The sequence below is a fragment of the Entelurus aequoreus genome, linkage group LG24 (genome assembly GCF_033978785.1).
Source record: "Entelurus aequoreus isolate RoL-2023_Sb linkage group LG24, RoL_Eaeq_v1.1, whole genome shotgun sequence".
In the NCBI taxonomy this organism is placed as follows: Eukaryota; Metazoa; Chordata; class Actinopteri; order Syngnathiformes; family Syngnathidae; genus Entelurus; species Entelurus aequoreus.
The window spans coordinates 29,353,353-29,378,987 of record NC_084754.1 but is presented as its reverse complement, the minus strand read 5'-3'; the positions used below and the strand labels follow the sequence as shown (position 1 = coordinate 29,378,987).

Below are 25,635 nucleotides of genomic sequence, written 5' to 3'. Positions count from 1 at the left end.
AAAGGTCAGTAAATGATTCTATATCATTGTAAACGCTTTGAAGTGGGAAAGGGGTAGGATTAAATAAGCTTTGCTTCTTCCTACTCCTTTTCGGGCATGATGTAAAATGAAATGATATGAAATTGTGTGACGTATTAAGATGTAAGTGCGTTCATGTTCGAAATAAACTAAAGAAAGAAAGAAAAAAAGAAAAATATACGTTATATATGTATGTGTATATATGTATATATATATATATATATATATATATATATATATATATATATATATATATATATATATATATATATATATATATATATATATATATATATATATATATATATATATATATACAGTATATATATATATAAATATATACATATACACATATATATACATATATACATATACACATACATATGTATATACGTATAAATGTATACATATAAATGTATATATGTATACATATGTATATATAAATGTATATATGTATATGTATACATATATATATACATATTTGTATATATATATACGTATGCATATATATATGCATATATATGCATATATATATATATATATATATATATATATGTATGTATATATACATATGCATATATATGCATTTATATGCATATATATGCATGTATACATGCATATATATGCATGTGTATATATATATATATATATATATATATATATATATATATATATGCATATATATATATATATATATATATATATATATATATATATATATATATATATATATGCATATATATATATATATGCATATATACGTATGTGTGTAAATATATGCAAAATATGTGTATATATTTGTGTGTATATACATTATATGCATATATATGCATGTCTATATATGCATATATATGTATGTGTGAATATATATATATACGTGTGTGTATATATATCAGTGGCGTGCGGTGAGGTTCATGTCAGGTGAGGCACTGACTTCATCACAGTCAGATTTACAAACATTTGAACCCTAAAGAGTATCTTATTCACCATTTGATTGGCAGCAGTTAACGGGTTATGTTTAAAAGCTCATACCAGCATTCTTCCCTGCTTGGCACTCAGCATCAAGGGTTGGAATTGGGGGTTAAATCACCAAAAATGATTCCCGGGCACGGCGCCGCTGCTGCCCACTGCTCCCCTCACCTCCCAGGGGGTGAACAAGGGGATGGGTCAAATGCAGAGGACAAATTTTACCACACCTACACTGTAAAAAAAAAAGACATTTGAGAAAACGCAAAAGGCAACATGATGCAACAAGATTTTTGCGTTTTCTCAACTTTTGACTACTGCTAACCAGACACTGTTTTGGTACACTGTAAAAAATAATTATAGTTTTTAAGTTAGTCAGACTCAGAAATAAGGTTTCACTATGTTTAACTACCAAAACAGTGTCTGGCCAGCAGTAGTCAAAAGTTGAGAAAACGCAAAAATCTTGCTGCATCATGTTGCCTTGAAAATTTGCGTTTTCTCAACTTTTTTTTTTTTACAGTGTAGTGTGTGTGTGACAATCATCGGTACTTTAACTTTACACTTACAAACTGTAGCACACAAAAAAGCACATTTGATTAAAAAAAACGTTATTATGGTCTTACCTTTACTTATAAGTGCGGGAGCAGTGGTGTTCGTGTTGGAAGAGTCGTGAATGAATGAAATATGAAATCCGCGCAGCAGTCTGCAGGTGTACCTAATGTTGTGTCCCTGTTCACGGCTCCTCCGGCGCGCCGCGCGAGCATTGTTGTTTTTGCACTTTTTGGCTTCTTGTTAAGTGACTTTTTTTGGGTGGATTCGGTCTTGCACGTGGAGGGTTTGGGTGTGGGCTTTGGTTGGTGTGGCGCTCCCGTCGGGAGGTGCTTGGCACCAGGAGGCGGGGTTATGAGACGAGCCTCTAGTTTTATGATCGCTCAGCACAAGAAATACGTTACACACATACAGTTGTTGACAAAATACGCTGTACATTATATACCTCAGCTAACTAAACTATGGAAATGTATAATATAATTCATATAGCAATACGGTCTCACTGCACAGCAGGCCAGCAGTTAGCCGAGTCATTGCGCACAATCCATGTTGAGGCACAACTGAGTGACGTGCCTCAACTGGCTGCTGATCACCGCACCGTCTCTTCTCAGTATTTGAACGGCAAATGTGAAAATAAAAATAAAAATAATCTAAAACTGGTGAAGTTAAATGGAAAATAACTTTAGTATAATCACTTGATACATATAACAATTTCATTTTTTTTTTTTCTTTTTACTTTTTTTTTCTTTCCATGATGGCAGGTGAGGCTGTGCCCCCCCTGCCTCTAGTGACGGCACGCCACTGATATATATATATATATATATATATATATATATATATATATATATATATATATATATATATATATATATATATATATATATATATATATATATATATATATATATATATATATATATATATATATATATATATATAAAATGTATGCCTATATATACATATATATGCCTATATATATATATATATATATATATATATATATATATATATATATATATATGCATTTATATGTATGTGTGTATATGGGCTCTGTACCGCGGATGTTGTTGTGGCTTGTGCAGCCCTTTGAGACACTTGTGATTTAGGGCTATATAAATAAACATTGATTGATTGATTGATTGATTGATTGATATATGCATATATATATATGTGTATATCAGTGGCGTGCGGTGAGGTTAATGTCTGGTGAGGCACGACTGCATCATCACAGTCAAATTAAAAAACATATGAACCTGCAGTGCAGGTGTACCTAATGTTGTGTCCCTGCGGTCGTTCGCGGCTCCTGCAGCGCGAGCATTGTTGTTTTTGCACTTTTTGGCTTCTTGTTAAGTGACTTTTTTGGGTGGATTCGGTCTTGCACGTGGAGGGTTTGGGTGTGGGCTTTGGTTGGTGTGGCCGCGGTGCTCCCGTCGGGCGATGCATTCTGCGGCGGAGTTGCTTGGCACCAGGAGGCGGGGTTATGATACGAGCCTCACACAGTGTGTCTCCGCAGCAGATTTATGATCGCTCAGCACTAAAAATACGTTACACACATACAGTTGTTGACAAAATACACTGTACATTATATACCTCAGCTAACTAAACTATGGAAATGTATAATATAATTTATGAATTATATTATACATTTCCATAGTTTAGCAATACGGTCTCACTGCACAGCAGGCCAGCAGTTAGCCGAGTCGCAATCCATGGTGAGGCACAAGTGCCTCAACTGGCTGCTGATCACCGCACCGTCTCTTCTCAGTATTTGAACGGCAAATGTGAAAATAAAAATAAAAATAATCTAAAACTGGTGAAGTTAAATGGAAAATAACTTTAGTATAATCACTGGATACATATAACAATTTAATTATTATTTTTTTCTTTTACTTTCCATGATGGCAGGTGAGGCCCCGCCTCCCCTGCCTCTAGTGACTGCATGCCACTGGTGTATATATATTTGTGTACATTAGCTGGAACGCTACTGCTTTTCTACTGCTACAGTATGTACTGGGGGTCACACAGGACACATGTTAATGGCGCGATAAAAAAAAGTAGTGCAAGTAAAGGTAACCTTTGTTAACTCGTTATCGTGTTAACTTTGACAGTCATAATAATTACCATAACTGCAACATTCAACTGTAATTGTCAGTCAAAAATAGATATATATTTGAAAATATGCAAAACTTACTGCTATACAGTGAACCTTTTTTCATTAAATTTTCTAAGTTTAGAAATGAGCTTTGACCAAGATATGCTTTGTAAACTATTTATTTATTACATTAAAAAAGTCACTGTACACTACAAGCACACTATGAAGACCAAAAGAGAACCAAGAACAGAACAACAGACAAGAATATTCTTTAAAAATGTAAAAAAAAAAAAAAAAAATCTATTTAAAACCAACAATATTTAAATATACAATGGTACACTTTAAGCACCGTACAACAAAGCAGCTTTCCAGGGCTGAATCATCGCAGATATTGAGCTAGTTTTCTTTGTAAATATCTTCACATAAGACTCACACCATTAAAATAAGACTACAAAACAACAAAAATTATGAATTAAGATAATAATGTATATATCCGTCAGTCTACCCCAGGGCAGCTGTGGCTATGAAAGTAGCTTACCACCAGGTGTGAATGAATGTTGGGTTCTACATGTAAAGCCACTTTGGGTACTTAGAAAAGCGCTATATAAATCCCAGGTATTATTATTATATTCCACTCACACTAAAACATTGACAGCATTTAATTTGAATTACCTACAGGCATTCTGCAAGTCTTTTGTCAAAAATCTGTTTTTAGATCAAAACTATACCATTTAATATTTTTCTTCAAAATAGTGGATCTTAAAAGGTCATTGATTCGACACACTCAATCAAAACCTTCAAAGCAAAGATGAACTCTCAAAAAAGGAATTTATGACATACAATACACTACGTGGAAAATATCAACAGACAGTCAATAGAAATACATTGGAAATACACACGCTTAGAACCAAATTCTAGAAATATTGAAGAATTAATTTCACATCAGCATTAACACATCATTGCTGTACAAAAATATCATTTTGTTTTTTTCTGCAAGCATACCGTATTTTTCGGACTATAAGTCGCAGTTTTTTTCATAGTTTGGCCGGGGGTGCGACTTATACTCAGGAGCGACTTATGTGTGAAATTATTAACACATTACCGTAAAATATCAAATAATATTATTTAGCTCATTCACGTAAGAGACTAGACGTATAAGATTTCATGGGATTTAGCGATTAGGAGTGACAGATTGTTTGGTAAACGTATAGCATGTTCTATATGTTATAGTTATTTGAATGACTCTTACCATAATATGTTACGTTAACATACCAGGCACGTTCTCAGTTGGTTATTTATGCCTCATATAACGTACACTTATTCAGCCTGTTGTTCACTATTCTTTATTTATTTTAAATTGCCTTTCAAATGTCTATTCTTGGTGTTGGGTTTTATCAAATACATTTCCCCAAAAAATGCGACTTATACTCCAGTGCGATTTATGAATGTTTTTTTCCCTCTTTATTATGCATTTTCGGCCGGTGCGACTTATACTCCGGAGCGACTTATACTCCGAAAAATACCGTACATACATTGTACAATCCTAATTATGCTACAATAACAACTAGTAACTACAGTCAAAGAAGAAAACAAGTCACACTACTCAAATACTGTTAGTTTTGACACATTTTAAACAAAGTTCACTACAACAATATCTCAATTGCACTAATCAACCAAAAAGGTTTAGCAAATGATCATGCTGACAAGTAAGCACCATGCAAAAGCCAAACGATTTTTTTTTTTTTTTAAAGATTAAAGGTTATGGGTCCCATTTTTATTGCGGACACTCTAACCACTAGATTTAAGATCATTCACAGAGTACATCACTCAATTTCATGCAGTCATGACTACCATAGTTCTTGAATTTGCAAAAACAAAATTCACACAGGACAGAATTATAACCCCCACTGGGTACCAACCGGCTGGGCCAGGCTTTAAACCTCCCATCCCAACAGCTGATCATTGACCAACAGCTGACGTTGCCATCTTCTAGCAGCAACGATTTGAAGATGTCAACAACAAAACAAAAAAATAACAAAAAAACATGTCTTTTAATGTTACCATTGTTAGAAACATGATAAAAACTGGGGGTGCCCTGATCCAATATTGTTATCGGATATTGTTCCGACATCAACAAAAAAAACAACTATCGGATTATACAGACTTGCATCTAAAATCTCCAATACAAAGAGTCCTGCAGTGTGTTTACTTGTGCAAAGCTCGACAGCCAGTTAACATCTACATTTTGTCCAATAAGCACACAAAATGTGTATTTTCTTCTACTTTAGTGATGTCATTTACAAAAGGTAAACATGGTAGGCTATAGGTTACTAGGAGCTAGCAGCTACACAACAGCTAAGCACACAATAGCACACCAGCTAGACATACGTGATAATTGTCCGTAAGTGAACAATATTGCAGTCTAAAACCCATTTGTCAACACAAACAAGGCAAATTTTACTTACAGATATTAAGTTTCCAAGGCATGTTAGAAAGTATCCAGTAACAAACGTGTCCGCATCATTTAACTTTGACTAAATACTTCCTATGGTCATGAGCTTTGGGTTATGACCGAAAGGACAAGATCACGGGTGCAAGCGGCCGAAATGAGTTTCCTCCGCCGGGTGGCGGGGCTCTCCCTTAGAGATAGGGTGAGAAGCTCAAAGTAAAGCCGCTGCTCCTCCACATCGAAAGGAGCCAGATGAGGTGGTTCGGGCATCTGGTCAGGATGCCACCCGAACGCCTCCCTTGGGAGGTGTTTAGGGCACGTCCGACCGGTAGGAGGCCACGGGGAAGACCCAGGACACGTTGGGAAGACTATGTCTCCCGGCTGGCCTGGGAACGCCTCAGGATCCCCCGGGAGGAGCTGGACAAAGTGGCTGGGGAGAGGGAAGTCTGGGCTTCCCTGCTTAGGCTGCTGCCCCCGCGACCCGACCTCGGATAAGCGGAAGAAGATGGATGGATGGATGGATAAATTATTGTAGCCAGTAGGTGTTGTCAAAAAGCCAATTACCACTCCACTTCAACTTAAAGGCGGCATAAGTCCATTCCAGATGGTTAATAATAAATATGTTGGTGTTTTTCCACACCTACCATTGTTCTTATCAAGCTTTTTCTAACATTCTACACTACAAAATGATAAAGGTATATATTATTTGAGCCGGGTCAAATATTGATATCGAATCGGAAGTGAAAAAGAGACACCCTCAGTAAAAACCCAACAGGGATGTGCCTGCATTGACTATTTAACAATGCTGCCACATGCATTTACTGTAATGTGTTTGTTGTTTTTGACCCTGGGTTGTTCCAGGTGCAGTCACAAAAGAGACACTTTAATACAGAAACAACATTTTTTGTCTTTTGAAGTAACCACAACTTGGAGTCCAATGCACTTTCCAGCCTTGTCTGTCATGCCTTTATACACTCCTGGAAGGGTACTTCCCGGATCCCCCACAGCTCAGCCCTCACAGCCATCTTGATGTCATCCATGTTTTCAATCAAGGGAAAATGAGGAAAAAACACTGAAAAGGGAGGTTACACCAGCACGATCATTAAACATAGTGCCTTCCTTAATTGAGCTTTGTTCAAATTTAAGTCAATAGAATAGGATAATAAAATCCATAGATTGGATGACTGTACTTCCAGCTGTAACCACATAGCATGAATTAATTCACAAGGTCAATGCTTGAATTGGGAGAGAGTAACACTGGAAAGAACGGATGAAAACTTGTTGAAAGTCACAGCTGCTTTAAATATCTCAGCTACCTCCCAAAACACAGTACCACACTGAGATAACAGAAGAATTCCTCAAATGTGTTGAAGACTGAAAAATGAGTACACTAATTTGATCTTTGAATACCCATCCATCCATTTTCTACCGCGTATTCCCTTCGGGGTCGCGGGGGGCGCTGGAGCCTATCTCAGCTACAATCGGGCGGAAGGCGGGGTACACCCTGGACAAGTTGCCACCTCATCGCAGGATCTTTGAATAGTCTGGGGAAAAATAAACTAGTATTGTTGCTTCAAAGAGGATTACTGCAACTCCTTAATTGTGCTGAACAGATCAATAAGTCGCTGGCAAAGCAAAATCTAATGTCGCTTTTAAGTTCGGCAGATGATTAAAAAGATCAAAATAAAAACAATAACGTGTGAGGAAAACATTATAACACTACTGTATGAATCTGTTCTTGGAGTAAACTACTTTAATTTCATGTTCAGTTTCCCTATAACATTTTAAAATAAATATATCTTACAAGGGTATTTGTCGTTTTCCACATTGAATCGTCCAAATTCATAGAAATCCTTACATAGTTATCGATTTCAAGACTTCAAAGACTTCAGGTACTTACGTAATGTCCAGCTGACTTTTTGCTGTACATGGTTCTGGAAAATCAACTCTGTCATCTTTGGATTGAGAGTGATCCAGCTTATTATCATTTAGTAAGGATGTGTCAACACAACTCTCCTCTAAAATACCAATATAAGGTTTGGGCAACTGTTCTTTTTTGTTGCCATTTAAAATCGGTGGCTCCTGACGACCGTTACCCTTTTGGGGATTTACATCTGTTGTAGTCTTTGGATTGGCCCGTTTAACTTCTTCATTGGTTCGGCTGATATTAGACTGGGAGGTACGTGGGTCACGGACTGTGCCTGCCGGAATTGCTGACAACGTCCTCAGCATTCCGTCTTGCTGCCTGCAGTGATACAACCCACGGAATGCCGAGCGGAACTTCTGAGACATGGCGTTGTATATCACTGGGTTGATTGCACTGTTGGCGTACACGCAAGTCCGACAAAACAACAAAAACCAGGCATCCAGATAGGGTGTGGAAACAAAAGAGTTGATCAGAACTAATGATCGGTAGGGCATCCACAGGAGAGCAAATAGGATCACCACTACTGCCAGCATTTTGGTCACCTAGAAAGAGAGAAGGAAAGCCTCATTAATGCCTTAAATTACATCATTTACCACAGAATCACAAAATTCATAGATTTTAAAATAAGGACTAGATCTAGGACAGGGATCGGCAACCCAAAATGTTGAAAGAGCCATATTGGACCAAATATACAAAAACAAATCTGTCTGGAGCCACACAAAATGTTATGTCTTATATCAGTCTTATAATGATGTAAATGTCTATATTAGCTACTAGTGTTGTCCCGATACCAATATTTTAGTACCGGTACCGGTACCAAAATGTATTTCTATACTTTTTCGATACTTTCCGGTACTTTTCTAAATAAAGGCGACCACAAAAAATGGCATTATTGCCTTTATTTTACCAAAAAATCTTACTGTACATTAAACATCTGTTTCTTATTGCAATCGAAGAACAATTTAGTTCTTAAATAAAATAGTGAACATACAAGACAACTTCTCTTTTAGTAGTAAGTAAACAAACAAAGGCTCCTAATTTGTCTGCTGACGTATGCAGTACACTTCTGTTAAAATGTAATAATCACTTATTTTTCTGTCATTTAATACTTTACATTATTTTGGATCATTCCACAAATGTAGGTATCGATCCGATACCAAATAGTTACAGGATCATACATTGGTCATATTCAAAGTCCTCATGTGTCCAGGGACATATCTACTGAGTTTATAAACATAATATGAATTTTTAAAAAAGGAAAAAAGATTTTGCGACGATAAGAAATATCGATGTAATCATAGTAGTATCGACTAGATACGCTCCTGTCGTTGGTATCGTTAGAGTGGATGTCAGGTGTAGATCCACACATGGCATTTGTTTACATTCAGGGTGCTAGCTTGCTGTTAGCGGTTAGCTATTGTATCCTCCAACGGTGTGTAGTGAAGCATGTTTAGCTATTCTTCGTCCTGCAGGGATGATACTTGTAAGAAACGTACTTTATTTGTCGCCATGGAGGATTAGTGATTTAGAAGAAACTAAAACACTGCAGACTGCGGATGGACGTTCGCCGCTAGCTAGCTAGCCACGTCTTAAAGCACCTCTTCCTGAGTGCGTTTCAGTGTTATAACTTCACCTTTATTGTTAGTTTTTAGGCCAAAATGCGTCTGTTCTCCCTTTTCTTTCTACACACTGTGTCTGCTTGTAAGTACTCCGTGAATGTGCGCTGCCGAAAATGCTCCTCTGCTCGCAAAACCAGCAATGTCAAGACATGACGATGACGCACCGTCATGCCCGGGAACCGGTAATTTTCAAACAGAGTATAGAATACCGTTTTTGATTCATTAGTACCGCGATACTATACCGGTAACAGTATACCGTACAACCCTATTAGCTACATTAGCCTATTATCAAAATGACCATATGTCACAGGCTGACTCATATGTTCTTTGACAGAAATGTTGAAATTTAATATTTGTTCTACACATTTTTACAACATAGGAAGACATTAGTAAAACACAGGCTTCTCAGAGGGTGAGATAACTCCTGGAAATTACTGGCTTTTAATGGCCAAAGGTCTTGTTGTGTGTGTCCAAGTTAAAGGAAACTGCAGGCTGTCTTCTTCAAATGGATTTATTACAATCTTTGCAAGCTGGGTAACGTTTGCTGTGGTCTGGTACAACATGGTACACAAACAACTATCACAAATGCAGGCAATATTACATACAGCTAATATGTCATGAGACATGCAAATATAAAATAAATACACAGATGACATAAGTAAAATAAATTAAATGAGCTCAAATATACCTAGAGACGAGGCATCATATGTACATACAACTAGCATAAATAGCATGTTAGCATCGATTAGCTCGCAATCATGCACTGACCAACTATGCCTGAATAGCACGCCACACAAGTCAATAACGACAACAAAGCTCACCTTTGTGCATTCACACACAGCATTAAATGTTTGGTGGACAAAAATGAGACAGAAGGAGTGGCATGAAACACGTCTTCCTCTGGCAGCATCGGCGAAAGTTGTAGACCTACATGTAAACAAACTGTTGCTCTAATCAGTGAAGCATAAACACAAACATTAAACAGCGAGGTTTCTAACAATTAGGAAGGTTTGTGTCATTTTTGTCTTCCAAAAAAAAAATATTAAAACTAAAAATATATTTTGTCCCCCATCTTTTTTCATTTTAATTTATTTTTGAAAAAGCTCCAGGGAGCCACTGCTTGTATCATGACACAGCATACACTGTCTGGCTAGCTGTGTACAAACAAAACATGAAATGTGGGCTTATGCTTTACAGATACTGTAATATAATTGTTCATGTTTTTCAGTCAGTACAGATTGGTGTCTTATCGCAGTGTTGTGCATTACAAACTCAAATGCGTTACGTGCTGACATAGAAGCTAGCTTAACTCTTGATGTAGTTAGCTTTTACGGCTAATACCGAAGCAAACCGATATGTTACTACGCGAAAAAAAATAGTTCCTCAGTGTTCGCTCGCACAATAACAATGTTGCTACAGATTGGATATTATACAAGTTACGGAACATAAATTAAGTATTGTTGACTGTTTTTGAATGCATTTTTAAAGGGATTTAGAGGTCAAATTGATTGCTCCATTAGCTGCATTGCTAGTCACCTAGAACGAGCCGATTTTTATGTTAGAATGCAAAAAAAACTACTTTTGTCTTCTTGTTTTTAATAATGATTGTGGACGATTTCAGTGTTTTTAGCCTTTTTACAGCATGCAAAGAAGATAAACCGACAAGGTAAAGTTGATTTTATTTTGTATTCCTAACCACTCTGTGTGTGTGTGTGTGTGTGTGTGTGTGTGTGTGTGTGTGTGTGTGTGTGTGTGTGTGTGTGTGTGTGTGTGTGTGTGTGTGTGTGTGTGTGTGTGTGTGTGTGTGTGTGTGTGTGTGTGTGTGTTTGTGTGTGTGTGTGTGTGTGTGTGTGTGTGTGTGTGTGTGTGTACTGTAGCTCGATAGACTTGTATTCATTCCACTGTGGGATATACTGTATCTATCAGTGGTATAGAAAAAGATGGATGATTGGTTATTATTGCTACACAAACTCATTTCAATTAGTTGTTATGCAGCATTGTGCGTGCGTGTGTTTGTGTGTGTGTTCAGCTAGTTGTTGTTGTTTTGACTTACTAGTTATTGAAAAGAAAAATGATCCATCACCCCTTTTTATGTTTGATTGATATACAGTATTGTATAAAGCTTTATATTTTGTTCAAAGTGTACAAAATTACTAAAATATGGATTTCTGTGTCAAGGCTGTAACCCATTATTTATGTTTACATTGCTTCTTATGGAGAACTTTGCCTCAGTATACAAACTTTTCTATTAATCATAACTGATAATATGCTTCCCACAGTTACTGAAACATTTTCAGGTTTACACCTTAACAATTACAGACCAGTACCTCGGTTTTAGGTTGCCCCGCTTTTCGTATGATTTGGTTTTTGAAATTTTTGTCGGATGGGGGTTTTCGTATCTTGTCGAGGTTACCGTACAACCAAACTTTGTGCATCAAACAAACTAAATAATTTGCCTGCACGTTGCTATGAAACAAAAAAGGGATAAGATTAAATAACCCCAGTTTCTTCCTACTACTTTTTGGACAGGTTGCAATGAGAAACTTTAAATATGTTTAAATACCATATTGTAACTGTGAGCATGTTTGAAATAAATTATTACCATAACCACATAATTTGAACTGAGTGCCAAATAAAATATACCAATATTGGTTACTCAGTATAAGTGCTTTTTTTCTTTTTGAGCACGACTGTAAAATAAAATACAAAACAAAGAAAGTTGCGAGTGCCAGCACTTTGAAATAGACAGTGAGAAACACCATTGAATTCCAGAAACAATTTGTAACAAAGTAGGACAATGGCATTAATGTTGCTCTCCTCTCTCCTCCTTGCTCATCGCCATCTTAGTGAAATGTTTATTCATCATAGTCATCATGTACTGTATATGTGTTTCTCTCTGTTTTCTGCATGGAAAACTATTCTCTATAAATTGGCTTTGTGTTAATACTTTTTGGTTGGCGAGAATGTATCAATTGGATTTATGTTGTTTTTTATGGGAAAAATGGCTTTAGTTTTCTCACAGTTTAATTAGTCAGATGATTGAAATAATGATTGAATTGACTTCTGCGGGGGCGCTTACATCTGCTGCAACACTTCATCCTTTGCAGAGAGCGACATTAAAACACTTTCTATTGAAAAGTTACCATTAAAAAACTAATCATTAAAAATTTGAATCAGAGAGACGCCAACCACAAATATGCAGCAGATGCCAAAATAAGCGGAGATCTACTGTATATGAGATATGCCTCTAATGTGCAGCAAGTCACAGATCAGTCAGTCAAGAACGTTTTGCTCGGGGATGGCGGGGCCTTGTTTTGCTGATAAACTGGATTGTGAATACTGAAAGAGACTGACTCTTTTCATCTTTCCTGCAGACCATTTGGTCTGTGTTTGTTGTTGCCAAGGTTTCCTCCCTGCTTGACCTTTAGACACTTCAGTTGTTCTGGAGACTTTCTTCCATGAAAATGTGTCATCTCTCAGTACAATCTGTTGTCCAATCTGTACAATATTCTGCCAATTAATTTGCCCAGTTCTACCATTGTGGCCATTTAAGGGTCTGGTGCTGAAGTAAAAAGACAAAACTAACAAGAGCACGTAGCTGACAACATTGCTGATAACGTGTGTTTAATAGCGGTGTGCCGTCAGGGCCAGCAAGGCCTTCTCTGCTGGCCTAACATAACCAGAAATCATGATCATAATTAAAGATTAAATTATTTTTTAATTTACTTTCCCTAAATATATAAAAGTATTCATATTCTCTTCAAGTCATATTATGCTCCTTCCAGCGCTGTTGTTTTTAGGGTAGACTTTGTATCCAATCAGAATTCAGCTAGCTTGTTGCCATGCTGGACGAAAACTGCCCGAGGCCTTCAGAATCAACGATGCGGGCGTCCGTGCACTGTAAGTGAACAGGCACATACAGTTGATAGACAATTGCGATAGCCAATCAGATCACGAGTTGTTGTCAGTAAGGCCTTTTAGCTGGCCTCACATTGAACGTGACATTTACGCGTCCTGTGATTGGATACTCACCGAGACCGTTAGCGGATGAATTTGAGAACACATAGAGTTGATAGACAGTTGCGATAGCCAATCAGATCACAAGTTGTTGACAGTAGCCTATCTAGGTAGCCCAGGGGTCGGCAACCCAAAATGTTGAAAGAGCCATATTGGACCAAAAATACAAAAACAAATCTGTCTGGAGCCGCAACCAATTAAAAGCCATATTACATACAGATAGTGTGTCATGAGATATACATTGAATTGACATGACTTAAAGGAAACTAAATGAGCTCAAATATAGCTACAAATGAGGCATGATGATGCAATATGTACATAGAGCTAGCCTAAATAGCATGTTAGCATCGATTAGCTTGCAGTCATGCAGTGACCAAATATGTCTGATTAGCACTCCACACAAGTCAATAACATCAACAAAACTCACCTTTGTGCATTCACGCACAACGTTAAAAGTTTGGTGGACAAAATGAGACAGAAAAAGAAGTGGCATAAAACACGTCCTAGAAAGTCGGAGAAAGTTATACATGGAAACAAACTAAGGTGAGTTCAAAGACCGCCAAAATTAGTAAGACAAAACGGCGCTCGCCAAATACTCGAATCAGTGAAGCATGTTTAATACAAACAGTGTGCTTTATAACAATTAGGGAGGTTTGTGTCATGTTTGTCCTCATACAGAAACCATATTAAAACAAAATGTATTTATTTTTTTCCCCTCATCTTTTTCCATTTTTCATACATTTTTGAAAAAGCTTCAGAGAGCCACTAGGGCGGCGCTAAAGAGCCGCATGCGGCTCTAGAGCCGCGGGTTGCCGACCCCCGAGGTAGCCTGATGTTAACGAGACTGGGATTGGATACTCACTTGTCATTCCAAAGTGGGTATCCTTTCACAAGTTTCAATTTAACAGGAAGCAGCATGTGTTGCGCCCTGTCCTTTGTTTTCATTAAAACATATACTTTGTTTTGTCAGTACTGGGCCCGTGTGCAGCTGGGATAGGCTCCAGCACCCCCTGCCACCCCGTAAGGACAAGCGGTAAAAAATGGATGGACGGATGGGCCTGTCCTTGCTTTTAAATTGACAACATTTTAATAATTTTTCTGTTTGTTTTTGTATCACCCTAATAAGTAGCACAGTTACAGTATAAATAAATATTTCGGAACTAATTAGTCGTCTTTGTCAGTTAACACATGCCTAAAAATATGCTAAGTTGAATTGACTATGAAAATAGTCGTGAGTTGCAAAAACAGATATGAGCATTTTGTGATAGTAACCTAGACTGTAGGCATGTTGGGTGGTCTGAGGATCACAGATTACAATATTTGAAAATCTGTCTATTGTAATATCAAGAGGGGTTGGCAAGACTAACAGCCCATTTGACTTCATGTCTGTGTCTTTGTGTAAACATTCCCTCAGGGACCCCACACCACCACACCACCACAGTGGCCATGGTAACAGCTCAGACATTACTGAACCCCCCGCAAGCCAAAGGTGAGGAATAAAGTCAGTGTAAATATCTCCAAGGATTTGTGTTATCAGTCTCTAATAATACTGCACACCTTTAACCTCCTACCCTTTATTGCCTCAGGGCTCTTGCTATTATTTACTGCTGAAAAAACCCTACACCCCCACCCCCTTGTTGCCATGCCATGACTTTTCAATTGCAGTGCAAGGCTTCCTTGTCATGCATCTGTCTATTTTCCTCATGCACCGATGTTGTAAAAATGGGAAAACCAAGCACTTAACTTTCCCAATGGCACAGCAGATCAAATGAAGCTAATATGTACGCATACTTAAAGGTTCTGTTTGCAACTTCCTCAGTAACATGTTTCAAAGCAAAAAATACGACAAGTACACGACTGGCTGACTTATGTTACCGTTAGTGGTTTAACAGAACATGTTTGTTTGAAAACTGTCCGTATTTTTTACAATTACAAAGTTTATGTAATAAAAACTTGTATAAAATGATGGGTGTTTACGGCGGTGGTCACTCACCCGCTCTTGTCAACACGTTCGCGCAGGAAGTGCGTGCACACATACATGAGCAGTCCAAGAGAGACAACGTACAATTTGCAGTCATGTTGTTGTTATGATAGAATATACATTCAATGGCAGTTAACACTAGCTTTTCAAATTGCTGTTATTAGCTACCAACACCTAAAGTTAATGCGCGTGCATGTGTTATGTACCTACGTAATTAAGCCGTAAGAAGGCGGGATATATATTGTGTAAAAAAAACATTGGAAAGTTGGCCCCTCTAGGCATCTGTGTAAATAAGACCTGGGCAAATTAAGGCCCGTTAACTTTTCAATCTGGCCCGCCGGACATTCCCAAATATTTGTTTTTAGATCTTTAAGATCGAAACTGTAGCCGCCATTATGACGTGCAGTGATGTTTTCAAATTACCGTAAGTCTTGAACTATACAAAGTATTTCAATGGTTGGAATCTGCGCTTTTGCATAATATACTAGTTACTATGGTAATCTAATTAGTTACTATGGCAGGGGTGGGCAATTAATTTTCACCGGGGGCCGCATAAGCAACCCGAGCACTGCTGGAGGGCCACACGACAATATTTCAATTAGATTTTGCTCAATATTATTTTTGATATACCGTAAGATAAATAATAATGATGATAATAATAATAATAATTAATAATAATAATAATAATTTCATTTAACCTAACTTAACTTTATACAAAAGCAGATTGCTTTTGATGGTCACTTTATCCTGCATTATCCAACATTTTTCCCCATCAGATTTGGACAACCATCTGTTGTTAAAAATAGTTTTAAATCATATTTATTTTATATTGTTTTTTATATTGGTTTTATATGTCATTGTTTTTTCTTTTTATTCAGTCATTGGTGGAGCTAAGGATAATATTTGAATATTCTTTTTAATATTGTTGTGCAGCACTTTGGAAACATTTTGTTGTTTAAATGTGCTATATAAATAAAGTGGATTGGATTGTCACACCTGCCAGCTTGTCCCAACACGCATTTACCTCTGTGAACAAGTCATTACCTGTGGTTGTCTCTTTAATTGACTGCATCAGAGCTCTCATCCAAAGTTAGCAAAAAACAGTCCATGTCTCCGGGCATTATCAGCGCAACAAAGTCCAATAAGCACTCCTTAATAAACTCTCCGTCAGAAAACGCCTTACTTTTTCTGGCGCTTTTGTGAGAAATGACGAAACTTGTCCTGACGGCTGCATCTCTGGGGGTGTGAAATATGGCACAAAGTCCTTGTTGGGTTTGCAGTTTTACCATCAACGCATCAGCCTCCCTTGCGCGCGCTTCATCAGACACATTCCGGTATTTTCCCTCGTGTTTCTTCGTGTAGTGGCGATTAAAATGATATTTAAACACAGCAAGCTGTGTACCACACATTAAGCACACGGCTTTACCATTAATTTATGTAAAGAAATACGTGGCAGTCCATGTCTTGTTGAAAACACGCCATTCCTCATCAACTTTTCTTTTTTTAGCGTCTCATCACTTGTCTCTATGCACCTTCACTCACAGGTTCCCCCCGGACATACGGCATAAATAACACATTTCAAAATAAAAGCAGCACAGTTGTATTGCGCACGACATAGATGTTTTTTAAACTTTATTTTGTAATTTGTAATTCCGCCGTTCAATTCACTCACAATCGCACACGCGCATACGTCCACACGGAAGTTGTACAAATAACGCGTTTCAAAACAAAAGCAGCACCGTTGTATTGCACACTCGACATAGATACTTTTTGAAATTTATTTTGATGCGGCCCACGGGCCGTACAATGCCCAGGTCTGTACTATGGTAATCTAAGTCACAGCAGCTCAGACAAGGCACCAAGCAGTGTGGGCGTGGTTTGTTTCCACAGAGTGTTTCCAGAGAGGCCAGCCTGAATTTCAGGTGTCAGGGACAGACGCGGAAGGAGATAGTAGGTGGGTTCATATTGCGCTGTTAGTTGCATTTGTGTTGCGTTTCGCTTGATTGTAAAATATGTCGATGGAGAGGGGGTGTGACGTTCATATGTTGTCAATATTTAGTGTTTTATCGTTCATAGTTAATATTGTAAATCCCACATTCTTTATTTTCATGTACATTCTGGGTGTCTCATTCAGTAAAAAAATTTAAAATTCCATTCCGTTTTTTAAGGCGGTCTGTCATAACGTTTTTAGCATTCAATCAGACATTATTGTGATTAGTCACGGCCAGGGCGCATTTCAACGCGCCCTCATCCTTGCGCTATGCTTGTCGCACCTCGGGACACGCCCACGGCCGCGCACATCCAGGGACGCGCCGGGTGCGTCTCCGCCCTGCAGCAGCCGCCAGCTGCAATCATTCAACGGCAATCAGCGCACCTGCCGGTGACGAGCGCGCTGCCTTCATAAACCCGCACAACCTGCCATGCCGGGCCGGAATATACTGTTATGTTTGCTGAGGGGAGATGACGGCAACACACACCATTCTATAGTTTATTAGTTTTGTTTATTATTATATATATATTAACTATATATATAATAAATCATTGAATATTACCGCCCTCTGGTGTCTGTTGCCGTCATCTCCCCTCAGCAAACATAACAGTATATAGGTTACCTGGCCTAATAAAGGATGAGTGAAAGAGCAGGAGTGTCCAAACTTTTTCAGAGGGCCACATCCCAAAAAATAAAAGAATGCTGAGGGCCTTTTTCATACAGTTTGTACATAAAAGGTCTGATCTACTGATATCCAAATAACACGTGCTAAATAGTGTGTGCAAACTACAAAATTGTGTGTACTATTAGTGGGCAAGTTGCGGGTGATCTATTAAGACTGCTTGTACAATTGATAACAAGTGCATAAATGGTTCGGATTAGAGATGTCCGATAATGGCTTTTTTGCCGATATCCGATATTCCGATATTGTCCAACTCTTAATTACCAATTCTGATATCAACCGATATCGATATATACAGTCGTGGAATTAACACATTATTATGCCTAATTTTGTTGTGATGCCCCGCTGGATGCATTAAACAATGTAACAAGGTTTTCCAAAATAAATCAACTCAAGTTATGGAAAAAAATGCCAAAATGGCACTGCCATATTTATTATTGATGTTACAAAGTGCTTCTTTTTTTTAAACAGTTTGTTAAGCTAAAGTTAAAGTACCAATGATTGTCACACACACACTAGGTGTGGTGAAATTTGTCCTCTGCATTTGACCCATCCCCTTGGGGAGCAGTGGGCAGCAGCGGCGCCGCGCCCGGGAATTATTTTGGTGATTTAACCCCCAATTCCAACCCTTGTGGAATTTGGGACATGCTTTCCCTGAGAGAGCATGTGGAGGTTGAGGTGGGCGGGGTTTTGGGGGGGGCGGGGGGGGTTGAGGTGGGAGGTTAGGTTGTAGCAAAGGGGGTGGGGGGTGTAGGTTGTAGCAGGGGGTGTATATTGTAGCGTCCCGGAGGAGTTAGTGCTGTTCTGGGTATTTGTTCTGTTGTGTTTATGTTGTGTCACGGTGCGGATGTTATCCCGAAATGTGTTTGTCATTCTTGTTTGGTGTGGGTTCACAGTGTGGGGCATATTTGTAACAGTGTTAAAGTTGTTTATACGACCACCCTCAGTGTGACCTGTATAGCTTTTGACCAAGTATGCTTGCATTCACTTGTGTGTGTGAAAAGCCATAGGTATTATGTGATTGGGCCGGCACGCAAAGGCAGTGCCTTTAAGGTTTATTGGCGCTCTGTACTTATCTCTGCGTCCGTGTACCACTCCGCACAGCGGCGTTTTAAAAAGTCCTAAATTTTACTTTTTGAAACCGATACCGATCATTTCCGATATTACATTTTAAAGCATTTATCGGCCAATAATATCGGCAGCCCGATATTATCGGACATCTCTAGTTCAGAACACACAAATTATGTTTTTGCATTTACACGGCTAATGACACTAATTTCTCTCCACATTTATAGCATCATAAGGTGCAACCTCTGTGGCATTACGTATTGTTGTTGACAGCACACAAATATAATATGCACCACCTTTTCCAGGCTATATTGAGGTGCGATCCGAACAACAGAACGTTTCGCACGCTGAAGGTGCACTCTGCATATTCCAAGAAGTGTTTTTGTATAAAAGATATATCATAATAATAATTATATGATAATATATCTCCTATATGGAAAACATATGCCATTAAGAAAGAAGAAAACGCCAGCAGACACCAAAACTAATGAATTGAATTTTTTCAGCCCCTTCTCAGCAGGCACAAGACATCAAAACAACGTTGAGAATGTGTTGAATTAGGTCCTGACGTTGAGCAACTCAAACCTAATGTTGAAACAACATGCTTTTTGACGACGTTTAACCTATGTTGGGTTCTGACGTTGTTGCGATTATAGATTTTTGTTCATTTTCCCACTAATATTTTACAAACAAATACAATATTGAAAAAACATGCTTTTTGACAACGTTTACACAATGTCCAACAATGTCCAACATTGATTTGACCATTGAAATTCAGTAATTTCCCAACCAACAACGTAGATCCAACTTTGTCTCAATTAACAAATACAACTATTTTGCAAAGTTGTTTCAAAGTCAGTTTTAAAGGACATGTTTATAATCAACATTGTATCAATGTATTGTGCCTTCTCGGTTAAGTCCTCTGTCAGCTATAAAATTAGGGATATTGCTGAATAGATATGAAAATGTCTAATATTTGTATTTCTGACAGTCCGTATATCTTGACAGGCACACAGACGGAATATGCTCTCCCTCAATCATCTGTCTTTGCGGCGTGATCGCTTCCTTTCCCGCATGTATTTGTGCTTAACTGTGCCAGTTTGCACGTACTATCGAGACATGCTAAACATAGACAAAAAACAGCGGCCACAAAACAATTTATATATTTGATGAATCACACTGTGCGTGCTAAATGATTATATTTGGATTTCCTCCTCTCGGTATTGTGGGTGTTAACCAGCAAAATAGATAACCAGCATATATTCTGCATATACATAAAGACAAACACGTTAAATGGATTGCGCTATATATTTTGCTAATTTAAGAGACACAATCCTCTGCGCACGGGCTTAGTAGATCAGGGGCAGTACTTATCAAGCTTCTTAGAGTGCCATTTTACACTTAAGTCCTGAGAATTTGCGAAATTTAGTCCTACTCTCAAACTTAAAAATAAAAGCTTTTTATCAACGTTCTTAAGTCTAAGAATCACTCCTACTCTCCACGATATTTAAGAGACCTTCAGAGGTGTCTTAAGTGGTTAGGAGTTGCCAGCAGGGGATGGCACTGAGGCGAGAGAGACGTGCGCGAACGTTCAGGGAACGGAACAATGTTTTGTTTTTGTTTTTATGACGAGCAGCTGATCAAACGGTATCGTTTAGACAGAGCGGATATTATTTTTGTCACAGATTTAATACTTTTCGATTCCTTGTTGATTTCTGCATGTGTCTGCAGTGGGCTAGTATATATAGAGCCACCCACACCAGTTTCAAATTAGTTGCCTAATTAATGAATTGGAAAGAAAATGTTATGACAGTAGCGTATGTGTGTGGCCGTGAGGTGAGTGACGTCAGTGAGTGTGTGGGCGATAGAAGAGAGGGAGCGGTAGCGTGAGTGCCGGCGGGGACTAGTTTGTTTTGTATTATTTTGTAGTTTATTGTCAAAATATACACTCCCATTGTCCACTTAAATATTTCCAAGATATTTCTTTATTCTTAGACAACGGATTCCCTTCCGTGATTGGTCATTTCTATGGACACAGAAATGACGTCACCTAAAATTCCGTTTACGGCACATAGTAATGTCGTAATTCAGCTCTGAGTGTGACACTTAAGATTCAGTCCTACACTTCGCTGAAAGTGTGAGTAAGACGCTTGATAACTAACTTTTAAGTGCAGCTTTCAGCGAAGAATTTATTTACTCTTAAGTCAACTCTTAGCAGACTTCTTAGGAGTAATTCTAAGAAGCTTGATAAGTACGGCCCCAGCTTTGCATGAGCTATAAAGTTTGCACTTGTTTTAGTACAGGCAAACCTTTGGTAGATCAGTCCCTAGATATGCTAAATCCAATTAAATATACAAATGCTGAACTATTTGGGAAAAAAAAACTTTATCCTAGCTTTTCTGTTGTATGTGTCAAAAAACAGTTGTATCTAATATACTTAATTAATAATGAATTAATTTAATCTTCGAAACATTGCCGATAAAGATACAGCTGCAAGATGAAATATTTGGACATTCCTGACTGAAAGGGTAAAATCATCAATAATAGCATATTTTTTGTGAAGCCAAAATCACATGCAAATATTGTGTTCTTTGACGGAGGCCTTAATCTATAAGAGATCATCTTTGAAATCTCATATCCCAGTCACAGTAAGATCCATGCTCAAACATGGACACTAACAATGACTGAGAACTCAACCATGATAAAAGAATACAGACCTCTGATGTGATTTAAACCAATCAAGGATTTGATACAGACACATAAACCTTAAAGAAACTTAAAGAAATGTAATGAGTACTGCGGGTGAACTGTACCTGGAACTGACACAGCTGCCAAAATTTTATGTTGGCAAATCAGTAGATTTTCACATTTCGACTTCCTTCAGTTTGGAATACAGTTGCCATCGTACTTCCTGTTTGCAAACTCAATTCAAATTCAATTCAAAATAAAAGAATGCAATTAGAATTTGGGAGACATTCTCAATTCAATTCGAATTTTGCACGATCCAAACGTGACAGACTTTATGTGTGAGGTGGACACATGCTGTAATTATTATTATTTATTTATTTTTACTGTTTTTTCAACAACGTTTAGGATTTAAACTACAGTACATCAAGAACGATGTAACATTTTATCATGATGAATGACGGTCATCCATCCCGTCAAAACAACAAAAGGAGACATTATGCTTGTTGTGTAAACGTGGTCATTTCAGCTTCAAAATGTCATAATTTGATGACACTTCAGTTGCCAAGCAGTTGGATGAGAGCCACATTATCCAACAAGTTGTTGCCATTGACAACGCAAGGCTTTCAAGCTTCATTTGCTAAATATTTAATTACAAGGAAGACAGAGGGTGATATTACTAATATCGTGAAGTTCAGTAGTTCACCTCTGCAGTATGTATAAATGTATTGTGGAACAGCATGAAATATGAAAAATAAGTACAGTGTTTTGAGATGGTACAGTTAAAGTTTAACTCAAGTTTTTGTTTTTTGTTTTTTTTTCACACGCATGTCAGTGGATTTAACTTTTCCTGTTGTTTACACTATAAATCAATACTTTGAGATGATGAGGGGCTGGAGCACAGATGGGGATTATTTCATTTTTAATGCTGGTTGATGAACATTAAGTGCAGAATGAAGCTATCTAAAAGTCATTTAAAAGTAGCTTCACATCCTTAGGACCTGCCACAGAATATCTACTGTATATTCATCACTGTTATTATTAGCAGAGTTAAAACATTTGTATTGTTATAATATCATTGTCAGCAATGTATTACCATAGCAGCACTGGGTGCCTGAAAAAAGAGTAAATGCTTTTACATGAATAAATGCTGTACCGCACCTGCAGAAAAACACTGATGCAGCCGTTTACACTGCCACATATGTATGAGCTGCTGTGCTTAAATAAAATGCATTTATCTTTTTTTTAATCCTGCTTAAAGACAACAGAATCACAAATATTCAAGCGTTGTGGCATAATATTCCACCAAGATGTTGCTCCTTTTAGGAATCCTCAAATGGTCAAATATTTACCAAATAGTTATTCAACCCTGAGCTATGTTGTCCATTTTGTCGTTTTAGGCATTTTCATCAATAAAGTGTCGGTGCCTCCTGGATTTTGCAGGTTTTTGTTGGGGTTGTTGCGACCTTTAAATGCCTGATTTTGCTGCAGCTTTTTTACCAAGTTGGGGCAAAGATTTTCAGGAATATTTTTTCCTATAACATTGCATCAGCTTATGATATTACGAATTTGTTATCAATGTTTTAAGTGTTCTTTTTAAGCGTTTGATCGCTTTAAGCAATATTTTTATAATAATAATACATTTTATTTATAAGCCGCCTTTCTGGGCACTCAAGGACACCGTACAAAATTAAAACAATGAAATCAAATTGGATAAAAACAACAACAATAATAACAACAACAAAGATAGAGAACAAAATATGATTACAATGAATAAGTAACATTTGACAACCAAACAATTAAACAAGGAGACTCGGTAAAGAATCTGGGTATTATCTTCGACCCAACTCTCTCGTTTGAGTCACACATTAAGAGTGTTACTAAAACGGCCTTCTTTCATCTCCGTAATATCGCTAAACTTCGTTCCATCTTGTCCACTAGCGATGCTGAGATCATTATTCATGCGTTCGTTACGTCTCGTCTCGATTACTGTAACGTATTATTTTCGGGCCTCCCTATGTCTAGCATTAAAAGATTACAGTTGGTACAAAATGCGGCTGCTAGACTTTTGACAAAAACAAGAAAGTTTGATCATATTACGCCTATACTGGCTCACCTGCACTGGCTTCCTGTGCACTTAAGATGCGACTTTAAGGTTTTACTACTTACGTATAAAATATTACACGGTTTAGCTCCAGCCTATCTCGCCGATTGTATTGTACCATATGTCCCGACAAGAAATTTGCGTTCAAAGAACTCCGGCTTATTAGTGATTCCCAGAGCCAAAAAAAAGTCTGCGGGCTATAGAGCGTTTTCTATTCGGGCTCCAGTACTCTGGAATGCCCTCCCGGTAACAGTTAGAGATGCTACCTCAGTAGAAGCATTTAAGTCCCATCTTAAAACTCATTTGTATAATCTAGCCTTTAAATAGACCCCCCCCTTTTTTTAGACCAGTTGATCTGCCGTTTCTTTTCTTCTCTCCTCTTCTCCCCTGTCCCTTGCGAGGGGGAGTTGCATAGGTCCGGTGGCCATGGATGAAGTGCTGGCTGTCCAGAGCCGGGACCCCGGGTGGACCACTAGCCTGTGCATCGGTTGGGGACATCTCTGCGCTGCTGACCCGTCTCCGCTCGGGATGGTTTCCTGTTGGCCCCGCTGTGGACTGGACTCCCGCTGATGTGTTGGATCCACTGTGGACTGGACTTTCACAATGTTATGTCAGACCCACTCGACATCCGTTGCTTTCGGTCTCCCCTAGAGGGGGGGGGGGTTACCCACATATGCGGTCCTCTCCAAGGTTTCTCATAGTCATTCACCGACGTCCCACTGGGGTGAGTTTTTTCTTGCCCGAATGTGGGCTCTGTACCAAGGATGTCGTTGTGGCTTGTACAGCCCTTTGAGACACTTGTGATTTAGGGCTATATAAATAAACATTGATTGATTGATAAGTAGTCAGGAATAGGTGTGTTTTGAGTCTTGATTTGAAGAGGGATATTGAGTCCAAGTTACGAAGGTCTGGTGGCATAGAGTTCCAAAGATGTGGGGCAGAGCGGCTGAAAGCTCGGGCACCCATGATGGACAGTTTAAATAAAGGAACAGTGAGATGGATGGATGAAGAGGATCTTAGGGAACGTGAGGGCGTGGCGACATGAATCAGGTCAGAGAGATATGATGGAGAGAGGTTATGGATGGCTTTGAAAGTGAGGAGAATTATTTTAAAGTGGATACGATGTTTGATGGGTGACAGCATTTATATTTTATTTAATGAGTGTTTATGTTAGGAGTTTTATCTCTATTTCACCACTAGGTAGGCAGGCAGAATATAAAAGTACCACAGTTTCCTCGAGATTGCCAAGACACCTGTGGCACCGGCTTATATATGGATTTGTTTGTTTATATATATGTGTGTGTGTGTACTAAGGGTGTAACGGTACGTGTATTTGTATTGAACCGTTTCGGTACGGGGGGTTCGGTTCGGTTCGGAGGTGTACCGAACGAGTTTCCACACGAACATATTAAGTAGCGCACTGCACGGACGGACATAAGTAGCGTACCGCACGTTGTGTAAACAATGCACACCGAGGCACGACACACG

General features: G+C 38.2%; 1 protein-coding gene across 3 annotated transcripts in view; it reads right to left on the bottom strand.

Annotated features, from left to right (window-relative positions):
- The window catches only part of trhr2 (thyrotropin releasing hormone receptor 2), a 153,127-nt gene that overhangs the window by 79,450 nt on the left and 48,042 nt on the right, over positions 1 to 25,635 (bottom strand). The window contains exon 6 of one of the 3 annotated variants that reach the window (XM_062035302.1): positions 3,847 to 8,543. The exons of 1 other annotated variant lie outside the window; for it this stretch is intronic. In XM_062035302.1, coding sequence (XP_061891286.1) covers positions 7,971 to 8,543 — 573 coding nt within the window. In that variant the 3' untranslated portion in view covers positions 3,847 to 7,970. Of the gene's footprint in view, positions 1 to 3,846; positions 8,544 to 25,635 lie in introns of those variants that run through there. One more of the 3 variants, XM_062035305.1, reaches the window with a different exon arrangement.